Here is a 23183-nt window from a genome sequence, read left to right as displayed (position 1 = left end):
CAGAGGTCCTGAGTTCAATTTCCAGCAACCACATGGTGGCTCACAACCATCTGTAATGGGATCTGATGCCCTTTTCTGGCGTGTCTGAAGACAGCTACAGTGTACTCAGAGACATAAAAAATAAAATCTTAGCCGGGCGTGGTAGCGCACACCTTTAATCCTAGCACTCAGGAAGCAGAGGCAGGCAGATTTCTGAGTTCGAGGCCAGCCTGGTCTACAAAGTGAGTTCCAAGACAGCCAGGGCTATACAGAGAAACCCTGTCTCAAAACAAACAAACAAACAAACAAACAAACAGGGCTATACAGAGAAACCCTGTCTCAAAAACAAACAAACAAACAATAAAATAAAATCTTTTAAAAAAAGTTCTTATAGCGAGACGGTGGTCTTTAATTCCAGCATTTGGGAGGCAGAGGTAGGTGGGTCTCTGAATTTGACACCAGTTTGGGCTACAGAATGAGTTTCAGGATGCCAGGGCTGTAACAGAGAAAACTATCTCAAAACAAAACAAAACAAAACAAAAATTCCTTGTTGATTTTATGTGTTGGAGAGAGGCTGTAGGACAGGGTGTAGTAGGAGAAGGTATGATTGAAAATCAGGAGAGTTCCGTTGGTTATAGTCTGCTTGAAATGGACTATTTAAAACATATCATCCTGTAATAATAGGGAAAAGTTGTGACATGTGAGAAGTATGGTTAAACACTGAGAATGAGGGAGGTCCTTTCCTTGGGCCTTTGTGTCTTACCAGATGTTTTTTCCTGTGTGAATACTTAGGTCCTGATAGGTCTCCATCATGATGTTTTTTAAAAGATTTATTTATGTACTATATGTAAGTAAATTGTAGCTGTCTTCAGACACACCAGAAGAGGGCATCAGATCTCATTACAGATGGTTGTGAGCCACCATGTGGTTGCTGGGAATTGAACTCAGGACCTTCGGAAGAGCAATGCTCTTAACCGTTGAGCCGTCTCTCCAGCCCATCATACTTTTTTGTTTTTGTTTTTTTTGTTTTTTGAGACAGGGTTTCTCTGTATAGCCCTGGCTGTCCTGGAACTCACTGTGTAGACCAGGCTGGCCTTGAACTCAGAAATCCGCCTGCCTCTGCCTCCCAAGTGCTGGGATTAAAGGTGTGCGCCACCACACCTGGCCCATCATACTTTTTTTTGGTGTTTGCTTTTTTTTTTTTCCCAATTTTTTATTAGGTATTTTCTTCATTTACATTTCAAATGCTATCCTGAAAGTCCCCTATACCCTCCTCCCATCATACTTTTGATTGTCAAGACTTTGCACATTACTATGAGGCTCATTTGTTGTTTGCATTAGACACTGTACCTGGTCTTTACTCTTGCTAGGTAAGGGGTTTATCACTCATGCAAATCTCCAAACCACAGCCAGTTGAGGTTTTGTGAGGTTTGACTTTTTTTCTTGATTCAGACGGGGTTACTTATATAGGACCTGGCTGTCCTCAAGCTTGATGAGACAGTTCTCTTACCTCTGCCTCCCAGGTGCTGGGATTCCAGGCCCACACCACCCAGTTACCGTCTTAACTGAACTACAGTTACAGGGATATGTGTATGCTTGTGACATCAGCACCTTCTTGCTTTGTTCCTGTACTGAGCTGCACATGTCACTCATTGGAGACATGTGCAGGTTGTGTGTGTGTGTGTGTGTGTGTGTGTGTGTGTGTGTGTGTGTGTGTAAGTGTAAGAACACAGGATTTGTTTTGAGTGTTGGCAGGACCCAGATGCTGTGTGAGGAGGTGAAACGTCCTGTAACTCCATGTTTTCCAGGTTGCTGGAGGAGCCAACATGAGTCAGATTTCAGAAGCACTGAGTCGTTACCGGAACAGGTCGTGCTTTGTGAAGGAAGCTCTCTTCAGGCTCTTCACGGAAACACTTTCCCTGCGTGCTGTCCTGCCTGTCATGCTAAAGGTACCTTAGGCTGTATCATGTCTTACCTGGGCAATTGAAAGCTGTTGTCCAGCAGTCATGGTGGCCCACAGCTTTCATCCTAGAGATGGCTGAAGAACAGGTCAGTCTGAGTTCGGGGCCAGCATGGTCTACATAGTGATTCCAGACCCTCATCTTGAAATATTCCCCAAATGACGTGATGTTTGTGTTTGGCAGTGCTTGTCACAGTAGCTTGGGTGATGCTCAGGAAATGATCACATATAGTTTATGTTACAGATGAGAAATAGAGGTTCAGAGTCATCCTCTGGACTTGAAGCCATTGCTACAACTCCTCAGTGTCCTACAGAGTAAGCACTGGGAATAGGAAAAGTCTGACACTAGTCTAATGAAGCAAATGACGAGTACCAACCAAAATAGACTGAAGAATTGTTAATGGTGTTGCATGTAACCGCAAGCTTTCCCATCTGCACCCCAGTAATTACACAGAGGCTTTTTATTCTATAAATGCCTAGGCCTTCAGCTAGGCTCGGTCCCCGACGAGCTCATAACTCAGTGACTCCATTTATTCTATTCTATGTCTACCACATGGCAGGTTACATCGTGGTTTCATGTCTGACTTCTTTTGATTCCCTGTGTGGGATCTTCCTGTGCCTATTTCCCATCAGTCCCATCATTTCTCTCTCTCTCTCTCTTTCTCTCTCTCTCTCTCTCTCTCTCTCTCTCTCTCTCTCTCTCTCTCTCTCTCTCTCCTCTCTGATGGATATCCCACCTTCTAATCCTGCCTCAGATTTGACTGGTGAGACTTCCACACATTATACAAGAGATTATCCCTACATCTCCCCTTTTAGTCCAATAAAAGCCTTTCTCTAACATCAATAAACTATATACAATAAGAGCAATTAGGAAAACTATCAGGTAAGAATTACATTCACAATGTCCAATCCATGTGTATTTGGCAACCTTGGAGAAAGTAGTATCTATTCTATCTTGGTGGGCTCAAAGTTTTGTACCTAACATACATTACCAACCTAAAAATATCTTAGACCTTGTCTTAGTCAGGGTTTCTATTCCTGCACAAACATCATGACCAAGAAGCAAGTTGGGGAGGAAAGGGTTTATTCGGCTTACAATTCCATGCTGCTGTTCATCACCAAAGGAAGTCAGGACTGGAACTCAAACAGGTCAGGGAGCAGGAGCTGATGCAGAGGCCATGGAGGGATGTTCTTTACTGGCTTGCCTCACCTGGCTTGCTCAGCTTGCTCTCTTATAGAACCCAAGACTACCAGCCCAGAGATGGCACCACCCACAATAGGCCTTTCCCCCTTGGTCACTAATTGAGAAAATGCCTTACAGTTGGATCTCATGGAGGCATTTCCTCAACTGAAGCTCCTTTCTCTGTGATAACTCCAGCTGTGTCAAGTTGACACAAAACTAGCCAGTACAGACCTTAAAACATTTTCTTAATCCTAAACAACTTAAGCTTAATTTTGAGACTATAATACCATTGGAGACGTGAGAAGGCTAAATATTACCCGAGAGAACAGGAGGTACAAAGCAAACAGCTTCCAACACTATAGAAATGACAGAAGTTATTGCATACCTGGACTGTCACCCAGGGTTTCTCTGTGGTTGGAGCATCATCTTTGCCATATATCTGAAAAACTTTGCTGTGAAGCAGGAATTATGAAGGACTTGCCTACCTTGTCCTTGCAAAGCTCGGCTATGTCCTGTTTGTCCACAGCTTGGACAGCATGCAGTCTGCAGTTGAAACAAGGACAGGTTTTTGCCTGGTGGCAGCTTGCCCCGTTTGAAGCAAGCTCCATGTGTTCATTATCTTCTTGAAGTAGAGGAGGGGTGTTGTCAGGAGCAGACATGTCTTACTGTCATGTAAAGTCTTTTATTAATAAAAAACATCTTAAAGTGCCATATTCTTTAGATCTCTGAGGTTTTTGAAGATCATCTATCTCTCTATAGTACATCTGAATAGGCAAATAGCTATCTACTATCTGTTCAACTTTGAAAACATTTATAGAAAGCTAAATAAAGCTTAATTTTTTTATTAACTAAACTAGTAGCTAACATGACTCCACATTTGCTTAACTACTAACTGGAATTTCTTAATTATCCTGAATGGTTTCATAGACTAGAATTTCACATTGCATTTAAATGAATAGGTAGAATACCTTAAACAAGAGTTGAAACAAATATGCAGTATATTATAGCAAATATATAACCTTAAATTTGTATGAATATACAAAATTTCATACCAATATAAAATTATTTGGCTTGTTGATTTCTTTAGCTTTAAAGTAGGTTCAATAATCTACCCTTTTATCCTATCATTCATTCATTCATTCATTATTTATTTATTTATTTATTTATGTACACTGTAACTGTACAGATGTTTCTGAGCCATCATGTGGTTGCTGGGAACTAAACTCAGGACCTCTGCTCACTCCATCCCCCGCTTGCTGTGGCCCAAAGATTTACTTATTATATGTAAACACACTGTAGCTGTCTTTAGACACACCAGAAGAGGACCTCAGATCTCATTACAGATGGTTGTGAGCCACCATGTGGTTTCTGGGATTTGAACTCAGGACCTTCAGAAGAGCAGTCAGTGCTCTTACCTCCTGAGCCATTTCACCAGCCCCCTATCATTTATATATCCTCCTCATTTCCATCCCTTCTCCCCCCTTTTTCCATAACATTAGATAGGAGAAGAAGAAAGGTAGGGAAAAGAAAATCAAAAAAGAGATCCCTGAATCTAACCTCCTGTTTGACCAATACCATCAACAACTTGTAACCAACTCCCCTTAAACGATGACAAACCTCCATCACCCACCAAATGACAAAACCCACCCACCCTAATTTTTTCCGAATGAGGTGTCATTCTCTTAAAACTGCTTCCTGCTGTTTGTGGGTGATGTTCTCTTTTGGGGACCCTAAGAAAATTGGGATGTTGGCCACATCCTAGTTCAGCTAGCTGTATAGTTTGTTGTGCAGTCTCTGTGTGATGAGGAAGTGAGTGCAGGGCTCACCTGACGTCCTGCCTGGAACAGTTCCTAACGCTGGACGATCTGGCTGGCCACATAGACATTTTTCTGGATTGAGACTTTTGTGGGACTTGCACTTGAGGCCCTCTGTGAGGAAGGATCACCTGGGCTCCTTGTCTTCTTTGGTGTCTGGTCCTTCTGCTCTGTCTTGTTGTTCTTGGTTTCTTCCCCTTCATGTCTGCTGCCAAGATTTTTAGGAAGCCTTCCCTGTCTAACTTAATCTTTATTAATTTTGATGGAATCTGTAGCTTTTCTTCTCCTGTTGAAACAAAGGCAAGAAACCTCTTCCACAACTCAACACATCTCCTGCCTTCCATTCTAAGGTTTTCACATATAAAAACTGATTTAATTCATCCCTCCTTTCTATTTCAGCATCTGTGCTGCCTTTCTCATTGGCATATAAAAAATTTAAAGTCAGTAAAGCATTAGTCTGTCTCTGCGAGATTCCTTAACCCCTTCTGGTCTATGAGCATTTCCTTTACGGTTGTGTTAGATCTCTCTGTACAACTGCTTGTCCTGTAGGTTTGTGAGATATGCCAGTAATGTATTTAATGCCACAATGCTTAAAATAATCTTATATTCTTTTTTTAAAAGATTTTATTTATTTTATGTATATGCGTACACTGTAGCTGTCTTCAGACACACCAGAAGAGGGCATTGGATTCCAGTACAGATGGTTGTGAGTCACCATGTAGTTGCTGGGAATTGAACTCAGGACCTCAGGAAGAAGAGTCAGTGCTCTTAACCACTGAGCCATCTCTCCAGCCCCATAATCTCATATTCTAATTGATACATATGTTGAAGTATCATCAGCTTCAATCTCTAAAGGCATCTCCAAGAGAGCCACCATCTCTAATAAGTGTGAAATCTCAGAATCATTCCTTTCAGAATTCAAGGCAGAGCAGCCCCTTGGAATTCTGCATCACCCGTATGGTGTATTAACACATGTACATATTTAAAATTTTCAGATTCTATAAAATGAAACACATTCTGTGATATTGTTCTCAGGTGGCTTCATTAAACATAATCTGTATTCTTAACTCAGCATAAGTCTTTTTAACTAGGAATTTAATAGGCTGCCATTCTGTTCTTTCATCATAAGGTGGCCCTTTAGGTTTTGGGTTAGATTCCTCTGAAATTTCTTTATGATTCATAGGATTGTCTAAATTTTGTTCTATTGTTCATAACTTAGCTAGAATTTTTTTAGTCATTTCCTTATCTAAGTCTTCTTTCTCCTGATCTCTCTTTAAAAGGGACATAAAATTGTAATTGTTACTGAAAACAAAAATTATTTGTATGTTGATAAGTGGAACAAAAGCATATGGGATCCAGATGCATTGTGTCATTGCATTTTCCATTTTTTAGCATAGAAAATATTTTTCTTTTCAATCTCTAACTCTCTCCTTAAGGACTTCCTAAGTATCTTCCCAAGTTTGTTGACTTTTCTCCCCTCCTCCCACCCTCACTGTGGAGTTCCATGTGTCTGTAATTGGACTCTGCCAGGTCTCTCTGCTGCTCAGCTAGCAAGTTGTACTGCCTGATGGCTCCTGGCCCTGTCTCTGCTCAGTCCCTCTCTCCACCCAACTCTTGCCTGTTGCGGCTTTCACCCACAAGCACCAGCGTAGATGCAGGCCCTCATGCCCCACCATGCTGGGCTAGCCTATTGTCTGACCTTCACCCACTCTGGGAAGGTGGCTCCTAGCTGCAGTGAGCCGCCATCTGTTCTGGCTCCAAGCCATTGCCGGCTTTTCCCATGGGCACTGGCTGCTCAGTCCCTGCGCCTCTGAGCGACTAAGGCCCTAGAGTTGAATCCCACTAAAAACAAGTTTATCTTCAGCTTGTGGCTATAGGAATGAGGAATCATCCATTGGATCTGCCAGTGCAGTTCACAGCCAGTGCTTGCGCTCTCAACCTAACACGCCAGGAACTGGCCAGGGGAATGCCTGTTCGTCTGTTGGCAGAGATCACCGATCTACTTTTCAAAGCAACGAAAAATTTCCCCTACTACCAACAGGTAATTTGAACTAAATACTTGACTGATTTTTAACCTTAAAACACATTTATGAAAATATGTATTATTGAGTTGCTGTTTTTAAGGATAAAATAGGGCTTAATGTTATAGAAAGAAGTAGGAAATATGGATAAGAAATCAAGCTCAAAAGGCTTGGTGGCGCACGCCTTTAATCCCAATACTTGAGAGACAGAGGCAGGCAGACTTCTGAGTTTGAGGCCAGCCTGGTCTACAGAGTGAGTTCCAGGACAGCCTGGGCAACACAGAGAAACCCTGTCTCAGAGAACCAAAAATACAAAAATAAAGACAAAACCATTTGCTAAGACAAATCTATTAGCACATCAGGCGAGGTGTGGTGGTGCTCACCTGTAATCCCAGCACTTGGGAGGTGGGAGCTGTAGGTTCAGATGTTCAGGTCAAGGTCAGCTAGGGCTACAGGAGACCCTCACTCTAACAAACAGAAACCCCAGGGGGAGAAAGAAAGTTGAGTTGGGGCCAATGAGATGGCTTAGGAGGTAAAAGCGCCAAACCTTAAGGATTCGATCCTTGAGATTCACATGGTGAAAGGAGAAACCTTGCATAAGTTGCTTCCTGGCCCCTGCGTGTGTGTGTGTGTGTGTGTGTGTGTGTGTGTGTGTGTGTGTGTGTGTGAGAGAGAGAGAGAGAGAGAGAGAGAGACACACACACACACACACATGCTCTCATACCTCTTCTCCCTCCCCCTCTCTGACACACACACACATGTGCATACACATTCTTTTTCTCTCCCTATCTACATAAATGTAATAAACTAATCAAGCCCATGAAATGTGTAGCAGAAAATACTTTTTTCCTTAGTAATCAAAGATATTTTAGGTTATTAACAGCAGAGGCGGTTAATTTTCTTTTTCGGGTATGGGACCATACATAGCTCAGTGAAAGAGGACTTGCCTAGCATATGTAAGGCCAAGGCCCTGGTTTCCAGCTCCAGCATCCATCAGTGTTAAAGGTTCTTGGGCTGAGAATGTAGCCAAGGGGAGCACTCACCTGGCATGCATGTGGTTTGTCTTAGTTAGGGTTTCTTTCTCTGTATAACTCTGGCTGTCCTAGAACGCTTCCTCTATAGGCTCTGCTGCCCTTCAACTCACAGAGATCTACCTGCTTCTGCTTTCTGAGTGCTAGGATTAAAGTTGTACATCACCACTGCCCACCAATGAAATGTATTTTGTAAAGGAATCCTGTCTGACAAGAAAGAGAACTACTGCTACATAGGAAACATAGGAACCATGAATCTGAAAACCATGAGTCAAGCAAAAACATGGTACAAGAGTCGGTAATAAGATTCCATTTAAATCCTGTTTGTGGCAGAGGCTATGTAATAGGTTTCAAGGTAAAGGCACTTGCCACCACTCTGGTACCTAAGGTTAATCTCCAGGTCCCACATGGTTGAAGAAGAGAATTGATTGTACCATGTTGTCCTCTGACCTCCATATGTGTGTGCTGTGACATCTGTACATACAGACATGTATACCTACACACACATTCAGACAATCACAAAGTTAATGTATCTTCAAAATCAGGAGTTGGCCGGGCGTGGTGGCACATGCCTTTAATCCCAGCACTCGGGAGGCAGAGGCAGGTGGATTTCTGAGTTTGAGGCCAGCTTGGTCTACAAAATGAGTTCCAGGACAGCCAGAGCTATACAGAGAAACCCTGTCTGGAAAAACAACAACAACAAAAAACCAAAAATAAAAACAGGAGTTGGTCTCTAAGAGTTTTTATACTTGCATCACAACAATCAATTGTAAGAGAAAATTATAATCTGGAAGAAGACTACATAAATAATAAGCTCTCAAGCTTATCGGTCATCTCAGTCACCTGTCGTGTGCGTGCATGCGCGCGTGCGCACGGTTTGCATTTTGCCTGCGTGTATGTCTGTGTGAGGATGTCAGGTCTTGGAGCTACAGAGAGTTGTGAGCTGCCGTCTGGGTGCTGAGAATTGGCCCCTGGTCCTCTCTTAACCACGGAGTCATCTCTCCAGCCCCAGCCACGTGACTTAACCTGCTTTTGGAATGGAGTATCCCATTTGCTTATGAATGCTTGTCCTTTTTCTCTAAAAGTTACAGAAGAATTGCCTCCTCTCCTTAACCAGTTCCAGGATCCTTATGGATGTTCCGTTTGACAGGCAAGTAAAGATAGGACATCATCTGACTGTGTTCGGGCCAGCGACACTTGGCGCACTGCTGGCTTTTGATTATTAGTGTAATAGAGGACTGCCTGGTTAAGGCGGGGGTCAGGTGCTGGGGAGAGGGTTTTTTTGAGCTTCCTTCATAGAGTGATTGGTGGCATCCTAGTTATACAAATCCAAGGGATCCAGTGGGAATAGGAAACACCAAGCTCCCTCTAGCCCCCTTGCACAGAACTTCCTCTTTTGTAAAAGTAATGTCTCTTTAAGAGGATTAGATAGGAATATAATAGTGCTTTAAAGTATTGTAGAAAACTTATTTCTGTTCTTATTTTTTTAATTATTCACATTTTTTGAGATAGAACTTCCAGATGTTACATAGCTATTTCTATTGAGGCGTTTGGAATCCTCTAAATACATGAGCTTAAACATCTGAGGGCTGTTGCCAAAGGGCAGTGTTGTGGGAAATATTAAAAAGAACGGCAAGTTCCCTTGGTGCACCCAGCCACTCTCTGCCCCAGCAACCTGCTGACTCCATGGCTAGCTCCATGCAGCGACCATCACAGGCTTCCCAACTCCGGTTCGCTTGCCTCAGGGCCGCTTGAATCTTCTCAGCCATCTACCCCCAGCGACTAGTTATCACCAATTCCCCTTAGCCCAGTAAATCAAAACTCTAGAAGCTCATAATTAATCAATCAATCAGATTTGCATATAAATAAATGCTCAATTCATAAGATGCCCACACAATAATTTCAGAGCCAATTGGTAATGATATAAGCTGCCCACCTAGTTAGACAGGTTATCCCAATTATTCTGTCCTTTATGATATTTACCTGTGGCAATTTAAAACCACGTGGAATCTGAATCATCCTGTTTGTCCTCCATCTTGCTTCCTTCTCTCTCTCTCTGTCACTCCCTGTCTCTGCAATTCTTAGCTCTTCCTCCTTTTTCCCTGTCCAATCACAGATCTCATGCTGCACTAATATTTAAATTAATTGGACTGGGAAAATCCTGCCACAGGGCAGAGCAATGGAACCTAAACTGTGTGCAGGTTGATGGATTGAGCTGTAGAGATGGGTAATTTTGTTCCTGTGGCCTTTGGTGATATGCACAATTCAGCTTACAAATTGCTTTCCTTCTCTTCAGTCTTTTCGAGTGTAGAATCCTCCCAACATGGACTTTTTCTGGACTGCCCATCCCGTATTTTATTCACATTCTCATTGGGATGCACTTCTCTTGGGCTCGCTCTGAAATGTTTTTATTTTCATTGCTAAGGCTTTAGACATCTTTACTTTTATTTTTAATTTTTTTCTTAGCATGTGTTGTATATAATACTGGATTTCAATATGGTATTTTCATACCTGTATAATATATTTCAGTCATATTCATTTCCCATTGCTCTCTTGGTCCCTTCCAGCCCGAGCCTCTTCCTCTTCATAGTCACCCTTCTGCCCTCCATGTCTTTGTGTCACCCAGTTAGTTTGATTTGATTAGGAATACTTACAGGAAAATGGGTGAGGGAGTTATTAATGAATAAGGAGGGGCATAGGCAGCTTAACAGAGGCCACACCACTGGAGAAAGTAGCCTTCCCTCTGCTGTAAGCCATTCTCTGGGTAGGTTCTGAGGGATGGGGGCGTCCGAGGCCCTTGTGTGTAAGCATTTAACAGTGGGTAGGTTCCCAGGGAGGGGCTGGACCTCAGGAGCCCCTCTGTTGGCAGTCTTTCTCTGTGTGCATAGTCTTTGAAAAGAGAAGACAGGATTTATTTTCACTTGTTATTTATAATTTGTAAACTTTACCTAGTTGTGAGAAAAATATGCTCTGCCTTTCAGGTTCGATGCTGCCAAGCTCGCTCTGAGGTGGGTGTGCAGGCGTGAGAGCCCCAAGCTGCGAACAATGGCAGTGAGCATCACCTCCATCCTAGCCCTGAAGGTAGACGGCGTGCCAGTGCCACCATTTCCGCCCCTTCCGTGGCTCAGGAGAGCTTTGGCGTTCACTTGGGCCTTCTGTTTGCTTTCAGCTCTCACCTGAGGAGATGGGACAGCTTCAGGAGGAGCTCATTATGGCCATCAAGGTGAGCTGCTGAGCTGAGGTGCTCACCACTCCTTCCCTACCCTGCTGCTGGGGGGTGATCCCATGGCCTTGTACCGCTGAGCCCTTAGGAACTTTATCCTTACCCTTAGTAGCTTTAAGAAAATAGAAGAAGTTCATGGATGCGATTTTTAAATCATTTTATTGTGTCCTAAATAAAGAAGAGGTTATGTGAAATGCATCAGAGTGAGTGAGAGACAAAATTGAGGGTCGGATTCAGCCAGATATGAATCACATGAGGTACTTTTTTGGGGGAGTTGGGGGTTCAAGACAAGGTTTTCCTGGCTGGCCTGGAACTCACTTTGTAGACCAGGCTGCCCTTGAACTCACAAATATCTGCCTGCCTCTGCCTCCAGAGTGCTAGGATTCAAGGTGTATGCTACCACTGCCTGGCAAATGGCACTTTCTTGAGTAATAAAGTCATAATCTAGGAGAGTGAATATATGGCACCTTAATATTGAGAATAGGAACTAGCATTCTGTGTAGCATATTCTCTGGGGAAAACCAAAGTATTGCTAGATAGAGCAAATAACTCCTGACACTTAGAGCAGGCTGATAAAATGACAAAGTGGGTAAAGACACCTTGCTACCAAGCATTTGATCTCTGGTCCCATATGGTAGGAGAGAACCAATTTCTGAAAGTTGTCCTTTGACGTCCATACATACACGGTAGCACATGCCATTCTCACACACGCATACTCAATGCACATACACTCACACACGTACATGTATACACACTCACAATAAATAAAAAACTGTAATTAAAAATATACTTTTTATATACTTTTTTTTTTAAATGGTTTAAAAACACTTGAACCCTGGTCTGGTACTCCAGCTCTTTGTGTGAGTGTGTGTGTGGGAGGGTAGGTACTTGTTTACAGTGGGCCAAAAGTTCTTTGTCCTGCCTGGGGACAGGGTCTCTCACTAAGGGTGGAGCTAGGCTGGCAAACCCCAGTGGGTCTTATGTGGCCACTTTTTACATGGCTGCTAGAATTCAAACTCAGGCCCTTAGGTTTGCTTAGGAAATGTTAGCATTCCTTCTAGGCTCCTCCCCACAGTTACCTGGCAACAGCTAGGTTTGCTCCACACAGTATGAAAGGGGCTGCTTGCCTTCTCCTCTCTCTCTTGCTCTCCTACTCTCTTGCCCTCTTCCTCCTCTGTCCCTTCTCTCCTTATTCCTCTGTCCCCCTCTCTCTCCACATATTCATGACTGGCCTCTACTCCACTCCACTCCACTCCCTCCCTCCCTCTCTCTCTTCCCCTCCCCCTTCCCTGTCTATCTGTCCATCTCTACTACCCTTTCAACTCCCCTCCCTATGCCCTAAATAAACTCTTCTATACTATACTGATATAGTATACCAGTAAATTATATATGTGGCTGGTCCCTCAAGGGGAAGGGATGCCTCAGCATGGGCCCGCAGAGGTACCCCTTCCCCCTACACCATACCACACCCCCACCAAACATATTCCTGGCTGCTTTTTCTTTTTTATAAAACACAATATGAAGTACTTTTTTTTTTTTCTTTTTTGAGACAGGGTCTCACTATGTAGCTTTGGCAAGCCTGAAAGTAGATATGTAGATATGTAGGCCTGACACTCTGCCTTTCTTTGCTGGGATTAAGGTCATGTGCTTCCATGCTTAAGAAGTTCTTTCCTGCTGGGCAGTGGTGGCACATGCCTTGAATCATGGCATTTGGGAGGCAGAGGCAGGCAGATCTCTATGAGCTGGAGGCCAACCTCTGATCTACAGAGCAAGTTCCAGGATAGCCAGGGCTAAACAGAGAAACCCTGTCTCAGAACAAAACAGAAGGAAAGAAGGAAGAAAGTATTCTTATTCGCTGAGCTAGCCAGGTGTGGTGGTGCACAACTTTAATGCAGTGCTGGGGGCCAGAAATGGGATTCTTTGTGAGTTCAAGGCCACCCTGGTCTACATAGTGAGTTCTAGAACAGCTAGGGTTACCTGCAAGACCCTGTCTCAAAACAAATGTGATATTTATTTTATGTCTGTCTGGGACAGGTATTTGAGAGCAAACTGGGGCTAGAACTGAAAGGCTTCAGCATGCTACAAGTACTCCATGAGCCCAGCTGTATCACTGGCCCACTTCCCTCCTCTTCCCATGCAGAAGTGAGTTGGTTTAACTCTCCATCTCTTTGGCTTTTAGGAACTTCTAACAATCATCAGACAAAAGCTGGCTGAAAATTTAGATGATGTCACCTTCTTGTTTACTCTGAAAGCACTTTGGAATCTTACGGATGAGTGTCCATTGGCCTGCAAGTACTTTATGGAAAACGAAGGACTAGCAACTGTCATCCGAGTCTTAGAGGTGGGAAGGTGGGATTGAGTTTTGATATAAAGTTCTTTTCTTCATGATAAAGTGACCTGAGTGTTCTTTTTTTACAGACATTTTCAATATCTGTGATACAAAGCAAAGTACTTGGTCTTTTGGTAAGATGAATTGTTTGAATTAATTTTAATTAAAACTAATACTTCTATAGCACCTACTTTGTGCTGGGCACTGCTGTAACCAGTTTAAATCATAGGTTCATTTAATTTCTGTTACATTCTGAGCAAACAGATACCTTCATGCAGTAATTCTGTTGCTGTGAACAACCTACATCTTAGCGGCTTAAAATAATATCTGTCCGGGGCTGGAGAGATTTAAGAGTACTGGTTGCTCTTCTAGAGGACCTGGGTTTGATTTCTGTTTTGTTTTGTTTTGTTTTCCAAGAAAGGGTTTCTCTGTGTAGCCCTGGCTGTCCTAGAACTCACTTTGTAGACCAGGCTGGCCTCGAACTCAGAAATCCGCCTGCCTCTGTTTCCCAAGTGCTGGGATTAAAGGCGTACGCCACCACTGCCCAGCCTGGGTTTGATTTCTAGCACACACATGGCAGCTCACAATCATGTAACTCCAGTCTTAGGGGATCCAATGTCCTCTCCTGGCCTCTATGGGCCCTGCCTGCACATGCTATACAGACATACTCAAATTAAAATCAGAAATTAAAAAAATAATGGTAGCTCTCTTATTTAACTGAAAACTCTGTAGATGGTGGGTATTGTACCCAGCTGTAATTCCAATTCCAGGGAGGCGAACAAGTTTGAGGCCAGGCTGGCCTGGGTAGGAAGGTCCTGACTCAAATCAAAACCAACCAAACGAGAGCGACTAGGACACAGCTTAGTTGGTAGAGTGCAGGCCATGCAAGTGTAAGAAACTGAACCTGAATCCCCAGCACCCAGGTAAAGAGCTGGAGAAAGGAAAAGCAGTAAAAGCAATCTCAGAAAGCTGAGCAGGAGAGACCCCCTAGACGGGAAACGTCTTACCTGCTAGAATAGCAGGTAGTCCTTCTGTCCTTCTGGGAGCCTGGTAGACTGCTAAAGACTTACAAGAGCTTTTGGTAATCCGTTATGCTAATGGAACTTGTGTCTCTTTGTGGGGAACCACTGTGTTCAAGTGGCTCGGGTGGCTGAGGAGACACTGAATCGCTTGGCTTTCAGAAACAGACCCGTGGCTGCCTCAGACCACTGTGTTTGGTCCTGCGGACTGAAGGAGTTCAAGGGCTAACTTTACTTTTATAATGGCTCACCTCACCCCTTCAGGCCTTTGTGCTTTCGGATACAAACACCCAACGAGGGAGGCTTCCTTAGGTCATCTTCATGCAAACCTCTCCCCTCCAGTATGAGCAGGGCCTGCTATTTCCTCCTCTCTAACCAATAGAGTGTGGTGACTCTGATAGGAGGTCACATCATATACAAATCCACTGTCTCAGAATGTCAGCAAGTGTGTGTGTGGAGAAGGAAATCTCAGTCCTGCAGCCACAGGGAATGAATTCTGAGTGAGGCTGGAAGTAGATTGCCCTCACTGGAGCCTCTGGATAAGGATGTGACTATATGAGACCTCATTGTAGAGACCCAAGCTAAGTCATGTCCTGTCTCTTGCCCCACAGGAGCTGTGAGGTAGTAAAAACATACTATTTTAAGCCAGTAAGTTTGTGGTAATTTATTACACGGCATAGAAAATGAATGTAATCTGTTAAAGCCAACAGAAGAGTTTTCATTGTTAAATTGAATGAACGTAACATTGAACCAACCCCAGCAATGTTAAGCATCTGGTTAGGCCTAGATTTGAGCTGCTGGTTCAAGCAGTTACTAGCAATGCAAACCTGACAAGTCTGTCTTGCTCTCTTGTCCGGGTTCTTTGCAGGATTGAACATTAACTGAGAGATAATACAGACAGCACTAATTTTCTTTCTCTCATACTGTGCCTAGCACTTAGTAAGTGCTCTCCTCTGTGCTTTGCCGTCATGGCCATCAGGACAGGGTGGGATTTGGGTAATAGGCCAAGTGTGTGTGTGGGGGGGGGCGGGGTAGCAGGGGAGCAGGGGTAAGTGCTGTGTGTAAAGGGAGCGATAGTAAAGGTGCTAGCTCCTTATCCTTTTCCTGTCCTGCTGCCTGCCCTGTAGAACAATGTCGCTGAAGTCCGAGAGCTCTCTTCCAAGCTGGTGACGGAAGATGTGATAGAACGCATCATCAGCTTGCTCCACAGCAGCAACCTGGAAGTGAGCTTCCTGGCTGCGGGTGTACTAGCCCACCTGACATGTGACAGGCAGCACTGGCTATCCCGGGACCTGCAAAGGACTGACCTTCTCCGATACCTGGTACAAGAACCGTTCTTTAACAAAATCTAGAGTTATTTCTTTCTTACACAACTTATTTTTCTTGATCATGAGTTTTAGAAAAATTCTGTGTCTAATGAATTTTGCCACTCATCCCATTATATGTTATTAACAATAGTTTCTTAGTTTCTCTGTTCTGATTTTGTTTTTTATTTTTTAAAGTATTCATTTATTTATTTAATGTTTATGAGTATACTGTTGCTGTCTTCAGACACACACCAGAAGAGGGCATCAGATCCCATTACGGATGGTTATGAGCCACCATGTGGTTGCTAGGAATTGAACTCAGGACCTCTGGAAGAGCAGTCAGTGTTCTTACCCGCTGAGCCATCTCTCCAGCCCCTGTTGTTTATTTTTGAAATAAGTTTCTTTGTGTAGCTCAGACTCTGCTTAGATTCATGGTGATTCCCCTGCCTCAGACTCACTGCTTAAGTGTGTGTGTGTGTGTGTGTGTGTGTGTGTGTGTGTACTGCCTATATGCAAGTGCTTGTGAAAGCCAGAAGAGAACATTGGGTGTTGGAGTTGCAGGCAGAAGTGAACTGCCCAGAGTGCTTCAGGGAACCAATCTTGGGTCCTCTAAAAAACAAGTGCTCTCTTAAATGCTGATTCGTTTCTCTAGCTCCTAAACGTTTGTGTGTTCAAGTTTTCCTGGGAGCCAGTGAGATGTGTGATGAGTGGAATGTATCAGCTGGGCTTCAGGTTGGAGAGGTGTGGGTTAGGTGTCTTTCCACAGAGCTTACACAGAGAACAATCTGCTGTTTTCATGGGAACAGCACAGAAAGGCTCAGAATGCCCAGTGAAGGAGGAAGGTAGGGACAGGGCTGCCTCAACCTGGAGCATTTAGATATCCTGTTTAGTATGGTTCTCCCACCCATAATTGCTCATCGGATTTCCCTGGCAGAACCTCTTTGGGAAGGTCTGCAGAGATCTAGGCCAGCCATTTGAGCCTTTCAGCCAAATCCCTGGTGGTTTTGTGTATCTGTTATTCAAACATGGCCTCATTCTGCAGCCCAGGCTGATCTGGAACACCTGGCAACCCTGTTTTCCTACCCTTCAATTTGGGGTGACTATAGGCACGAACCTGTTTCCAGTCCTACCTCTAGTCTAGGTCAGAAGAAACCTGGTGTGCCAAAACTTTTTCCCTTAGGCCTTCCATTCGTTTTGAACCTTTCCCAGTGCTATATCTATTAAGTCCGTTTCTTCTTGCTCTACTTTGTTTTCTGTTTGCTTCTATTTTAAACCCAGTGGACATTTACTTTGTCAGTTTCATCTTACAATAGCATTTTGTAAATGTTCCAGGGAAATGTAGCTTTCTATTTATCTTTTGCAAGAAGAAAGGTGGATTTTCTGTTGTTGTTGTTGTTGTTTAAAAAACAAAACAAGGGGCTGGCGAGATGGCTCAGTGGTTAAGAGCACCGACTGCGCTTCCGAAGTTCCCGAGTTCAAATCCCAGCAACCACATGGTGGCTCACAACCATCTGTAAATGAAACCTGATGCCCTCTTCTGGAGTATCTTTCCAAGATGCTATTTCATTGCATCCCTCAGAGCCCCAGTATCCTATGTCTTGCCAGCAGTGTTGCATGATCCTTTTATAAAAAAAAACAAAAACAAAAACAAAAAAAACCCAAGTCGGGCAGTGGTGGCCCACTGCCTTTAATCCCAGCACTTGGGAGGCAGAGGCAGAGGCAGGAGGATTTCTGAGTTTGAGGCCAGCCTGGTCTACAGAGAGAGTTCCAGGACAGCCAGGGAAACCCTGTCTCAAAAAACAAACAAAACAAAAGGTTTAAGGAAAGTGTATAGATAATATATGCAGTCAGTCACTAGCTCTAAAAGGGGGTCTTTGCTTTGTTTAAATGATTTTTTTAACCTTTTTTGGGGGGGTGAGGTGGGGGTGTATATCCCTGGCTGTCCTGAAACTCACTTTGTAGACCAGGCTGGCCTCGAACTCAGAAATCCGCCTGTCTCTGCCTTCCAAGTGCTGGGATTAAAGGTGTGCACCGCCACCGCCTGGCTTTTTTTTACCTTTTATTTTATGTTTTGTCTATATGCGTCTCTGTACCATGTGTGGAGTGACAGTAAAGGCCAGAAGAGGGGAGGGCATCAGGTTGCCTGGGACTCGAGTTACAGATGGTTGTGAGCCACTGTGTGGGTGCTGGGTGTTGAGTGCAGATCCTCTGGAAGAGCAGCCAGAGCTCTGAACCCACTGAGCCATCTCTCCAGCTCTGCTTTTTTTAAAAATGCATATTCATGTTTGCCCGTATATATCTGTCTTATCTCTACATCACACATATGTTTGGTGCCCTGGGAGGCCAAAAGGTGTAGTTTCAGGTGATTGTGAGCAACCATGTGGGTTCTGGAGACAGAACTCGGATTTTGTACAAAATCAGCAAGTGCTTGCTTGCTGAGTCATCTCCTATCCCCTCCTTTCTTTACTTTTCTCATGGCACTAGACACTGATTGATCTCAAGGCTTCACAAACTAGGTAATCGCTCTGTCACTGGGCTCTTTCACGGTAATATTTTCCACATAAACTTCATAAATTCTATCTAGTTGATGAGGCAGAATGGTATGTTTGAGTTTTTAAAAATCAGTCCCATTTTAAAAATGTCCAAATATATATAATTAGAATATGAAATAACCTATTGTGCTTATTTTTTAAGTAATAGAATTAAACAATAGCACATACTATTCTTGCTTTCTCTCTCTCTCTCTCTTTTGGAGTGCAGCACTTAGCCATCCAGAATTGGCCAAGTTCACGGTGTGACATGTCAGTATTGGTGACCTACAGGTAATTTTTAAAGTATTTAGTGCTTCAGTCTTGTTCTTTTGTGTACTCTGCAGTGATACAGTGATAAGGCATTATGTCGAGCGGCCTTATGTTCAGATCCTGTGGTTCCTCTTCATAAATACTAAAAGCTTTAAGACTCAGTTTTTCTTATGAAGGGAGACAATGTGCAGTTGTTCCTCCCTGTCTTAGCTATGGTTTCCATTGCTATGAGGAAAACACCATCGCCAAAAAGCAGATTGGGGAGGAAAGGGCTTATTACACTTCCACATTGCTGTTCATCATGGAAGGAAGCCAGGACTGGAACTCCAAACAGGCCAAGATCCTGGAGGCAGAAGCTGATGCAGAGGCCATGGAGGGTGCTGCTTACTGGCCTCCCATGGCTTTGTTCAGCTGAGTCCTGGACAACGAGCCCAGGGAATGGCACCACCCGCAATGGGATGGGCCCTCCCTCACTGATCACTAATTGAGAAAATACCTCACAGCTGAATCTCATGGAGGCATCTTCTCAACTGAGGCTTCCTTCTCTCTGATGACTAGCTTATGCCAAATTGAGACACAAAACTAGCCAGTGCACCCCCCCATATAGACTGCATAGTACATCTGTCTCTGTAGAACAGACCCTGTAGGGAAAATACTGAAACATTTTCTATCCTGGAGTCCTAAATTGACATCTTTGTGTCGTTTTAGATCTTTCAAAGCATTTTCCCCACTCCTTGTCAACTTCTCTCAGCCAGAAGTTCAGCGCTGGGCACTGTGGGCCATACATCATGTTTGCAGTAAAAACCGTATGTATTCAGTGTGCTTGCAGAGCAGGGGCTCTGCAGCCTAACATCCTGAGTAATGAAGGAGTTTAGAATTGATTTTTAAGAACGTGTTCTACCAAACAAATGAGCAAAAAACTAAAGCTAGGTGGTGGTGGTGCACACCTTTATTATCAGCACTTAGGAGGCAGAGGAGGGTGGATCTCTCCTGAGTTTGAGGCTAGCCTGGGCTACACAGTAATTTCCAGGAAAGCCAGAGCTACAAAGGGAAACCCTGTCTCCAAAACAAGAGAGAGAGAGAGAGAGAGAGAGAGGGGGGAAGGAGGAGGGAAGGAAAGGAAAGGAAAGGAAAGGAAAGGAAAGGAAAGGAAAGGAAAGGAAAGGAAAGGAAAAGAAATCTTTCCTTGGTCAAGAGAGATAACTACTCTTGCTGAACAAGGCTCACAAACTGGGCAGTGGTGGAGCATGCCTTTCGGGAGGCAGAGGCAGATGGATTTTTTGAGTTCAAGGCCAGCCTGGTCTATAAAAGTGAGTTCCTGGACAGCCAGAACTATACAGAGAAACCATGTCTGGAAAAAACAAACAAACAAAGCCAAGGCTTATAGCCTGAATTGGATCCCCAGAACCCATCTATCTAGGTTTCTCACTGTTGTATTGCTGTGAAGAGAATGCATTTAACTGGGGTCTTGCTTACAACCTTAGAGGGTTAAAGCAGATAGTCATGGTGCTGAGACAGCAGCTGAGAGCTTTACATCCATTCAGTTGACCATTTAGAATATTCGTGTGTATGTGTGTGCCTGAGTGTTACCACATGCATGCAAGACAGTGTTGGGTTCCCTGGAACTAGAATCACAGGTGGCTGAAAACTGCCATGTGGGTGCTGTATAAACTGATGACAGGACCATCCCATGGTGTGTTCAGGAGGAGAGTTCTAATGTGGATAACAAGAGCCAGAACAGCCGGAGGCATCTAGAAGTCTAGAGCAGAGAGAGGAAGAAGTCCACTGGGTATGGCCAGCAGACTGAACTTGGTCAGGGCTGTCTGAGAGTAGTGATCCTTAAGGAGAATCTAGTGGGGAAGGGGGGAGGGGAGAAGGGGAGGACTTTGAAATGTGTAACAGGTATTTGTGATGCTGAGAGAGCCTGGTGGCCAACATGAGCTTTGATATGCTAATGGACACCACAGGTCGCCTTTTGTGATTTGGGCCAAAGGGAAATGGTTTCTCTTGGTAGAACAGTTTCACAAGGTCCTGGGAAGTGCTGGCCTTTATCTTACTGTCAGAAATCCATCCAGTTCACTGGACTGCTTTTTTGGAGTTTGGTGAACTGGAATTTCCAACCAGCAAAAGCAGTAAATCCTGTTAAAACTGCTGAGCCTTTAATCCCAGCACTTGGGAGGCAGAGGCAGGCGGATTTCTGAGTTCAAGGCCAGCCTGGTCTACAAAGTGAGTTCCAGGACAGCCAGGGCTATACAGAGAAACCCTGTCTCGAAAAACAAACAAAAACTGCTGAGCCACTTCTCCAGCTCTGGTGTGCTTCTTTTCTTAAAAGCGAGACCTAAAGATGTCTGAAGCATAGAGTTGTCCAGAAAAAACACACTACAGCGATCGTCTGTGCTTTCACCATATTAATAGAATTGATCGACTCTTTTTACCTGTTGCTTCCTATGCCACGAACACTTCAGTCTTTCATGTGAATGTGGTGAATTGTGAACATTTAAAATGCCAGTTGTCCATGGAGTGTCTGTGTTTTCTTTTAGCTAGCAAATACTGCCAGCTGTTGGTAGAAGGAGGAGGACTACAGCTCATGTATGACATCCAGGAGCACGGGCAGGCCAGTGCCCAGGTGAGGCAGATGGTGTCCTCCATCCTGGAGGAGTTCAGGATGCACTTCACAAGCGACCGGAGACCTCCACAACCCCAGGGCCCTTTGTGACCTAGCGGCCTTTCAGGGGTGCTGCTTCTTAAAGACAGGGTTTCTTTTTGTCTTTGAGCAATGGGAGTTTGAAACCAGTTTTTGGGTTTACCAATTGTTAGCATTTATCAATTGACTGGTTACTTTTCTCTGTGACAAAAAGATTGGGTCCTGGGCTGGGCCGTGGAAGGCAGAGACAGGTGGATCTCTGTGATTTGAGTCCAGCCAGGGCTACACAGAAAAACCCTGTCTTGAGAAAACAAGAAATGATTGGGTCCTTTCTATTCCTTCAGAAGAGGGAAGGAAACTTTAGGGAGACCTTGGTCTTGTTCCATTTCCTCAGCTGCTCCAGGTTATGTGTGGCCGAGACTGGCCTTGAGCTCAGCAATCCTGCTGTTTCAGTGCTGGGGCTTCCAGCATGAGCTGCCACACCCTGGCGCCTTTAATGTTCTTTTCCCTCCAATTTGAGGAATCAGATCATTGAGTGTGTGAATGTGTGGGGTTGAAGCGCAGGCCTGGACTGAAGTTAGAATACATTGGAAATTCTCACTTTGGAAAAGCTCTGACCAAAGCTGAGAGAAAAAGACTGCAGAACATTTCAGTGCATGCTTTTCCTGATGTGGACACAAAGCGGGTGGTTTTATGAGAACCATCCCTGGCAGTAGTGAACACCATCCAGTCTGTCCTGCAAAACTGGAACAGAGTGTGGACGCCTTCCTTTCCCTGTTGAGAAGTAGTTTTCACTCAGTCAAGTTTTGAAGAATGGAAGTAAATAGCAAATTCCTCTGTGCGTGTGTGTGTGTGTGTGTGAGAGAGAGAGAGAGAGAGAGAGTTTTGCATGTTTGAGCCTGGTGTCCACTAAGGTCAGGACTGGAACTGGGGCCACCACATGGGTGTTGGGAACCAAACCCCAGTCCTCTGGAAGAGCAGCAGATGATCTTAACTGCTGAGCCATCTCTGCAGGCCCTGGATGTTAGAGTTTTGTGCTTTTAGCTAGTGTGGTCCGGACTTAGTATGTACACGCATGTTTGTGTGTACATCCATGCACGCGTGCAAGTAAGCACCTGCAGAGGGCAAAAGAGTATTGAATTTGGAGCAAGGGTTACAGGCAGGTGTCAGCTGGGAGCCAAGCTTGGGTCCTCTGCTCAAGAGCAGCAAGCGAGCCCTGTCACTCACTCACTCACTCACTTGAGCATCAGCTGAGGAAGAAACTCATCCTTAGCTATCCTAAGCCACATTCTAGACTACAGTCCCAGCAATGAGAAGGAGATGAAGGTAAGCCAGCCTTATGCTCATGGCTGGTCTCTCTCTCTGCTACTCCCCTAGCCATACCCTAAATGTATTCTATACTATACCTGGTACCTCAGGGGGAAGGGATGCCAGCATGGGTCCACAGAGGCACCTCCTTCCCCCAAACCTTCCTCTGATACCAAACATATCCACCAAAACATATCCTCCCCCCCTTTTCCTAAGACATTTTACTTTTTTTATTTAAGTAAAATATAATCCCATCATTTATCTCATCCCTTTTCTTTCCCCTACACCTCACCTCTTGTCTCCACCCCCACCCCCCCAAGTTTACAGGTTCCTTATTTTAACTATTTTTGTGACATATACATATAAATGAATCAACATGACCTGCACTCCGGTGTGGGATGTATCTAGAGCTCTCTCTCTTGAACCCAGATGAACCGCCATGTGAAGGAAAACACAATACAAACTTAGTTCAGAAATGACAGTAACCCAATCTCTTGGCTCAGGGCAGCAACTAAAATCCTAATCTTCTAAGCCTTATTAAATCTAAATCCTTTGGTGGTGAAT

General features: G+C 44.2%; 1 protein-coding gene across 3 annotated transcripts in view; it reads left to right on the top strand.

The window, feature by feature from the left end:
• Positions 1 to 22876, top strand: part of Zyg11a (zyg-11 family member A, cell cycle regulator) — a 37844-nt gene extending 14968 nt beyond the window's left edge. For 2 of the 3 annotated variants that reach the window (XM_006502976.4, XM_017320136.1), the window contains 11 exons: positions 1788 to 1928; positions 6801 to 6977; positions 9074 to 9138; positions 10970 to 11069; positions 11158 to 11211; positions 13391 to 13552; positions 13630 to 13674; positions 15687 to 15881; positions 18627 to 18688; positions 19376 to 19473; positions 21208 to 22876. In XM_006502976.4, coding sequence (XP_006503039.1) covers positions 1788 to 1928; positions 6801 to 6977; positions 9074 to 9138; positions 10970 to 11069; positions 11158 to 11211; positions 13391 to 13552; positions 13630 to 13674; positions 15687 to 15881; positions 18627 to 18688; positions 19376 to 19473; positions 21208 to 21383 — 1275 coding nt within the window. In that variant the 3' untranslated portion in view covers positions 21384 to 22876. Of the gene's footprint in view, positions 1 to 1787; positions 1929 to 6800; positions 6978 to 9073; positions 9139 to 10969; positions 11070 to 11157; positions 11212 to 13390; positions 13553 to 13629; positions 13675 to 15686; positions 15882 to 18626; positions 18689 to 19375; positions 19474 to 20999; positions 21188 to 21207 lie in introns of those variants that run through there. The other variant, NM_001167936.3, reaches the window with a different exon arrangement.
• The last annotated feature ends 307 nt before the right edge of the window (positions 22877 to 23183 follow it).

This window comes from Mus musculus, chromosome 4 (genome assembly GCF_000001635.26).
Source record: "Mus musculus strain C57BL/6J chromosome 4, GRCm38.p6 C57BL/6J".
In the NCBI taxonomy this organism is placed as follows: domain Eukaryota; kingdom Metazoa; phylum Chordata; class Mammalia; order Rodentia; family Muridae; genus Mus; species Mus musculus.
This window is presented reverse-complemented; position numbering and strand designations above follow the sequence as displayed.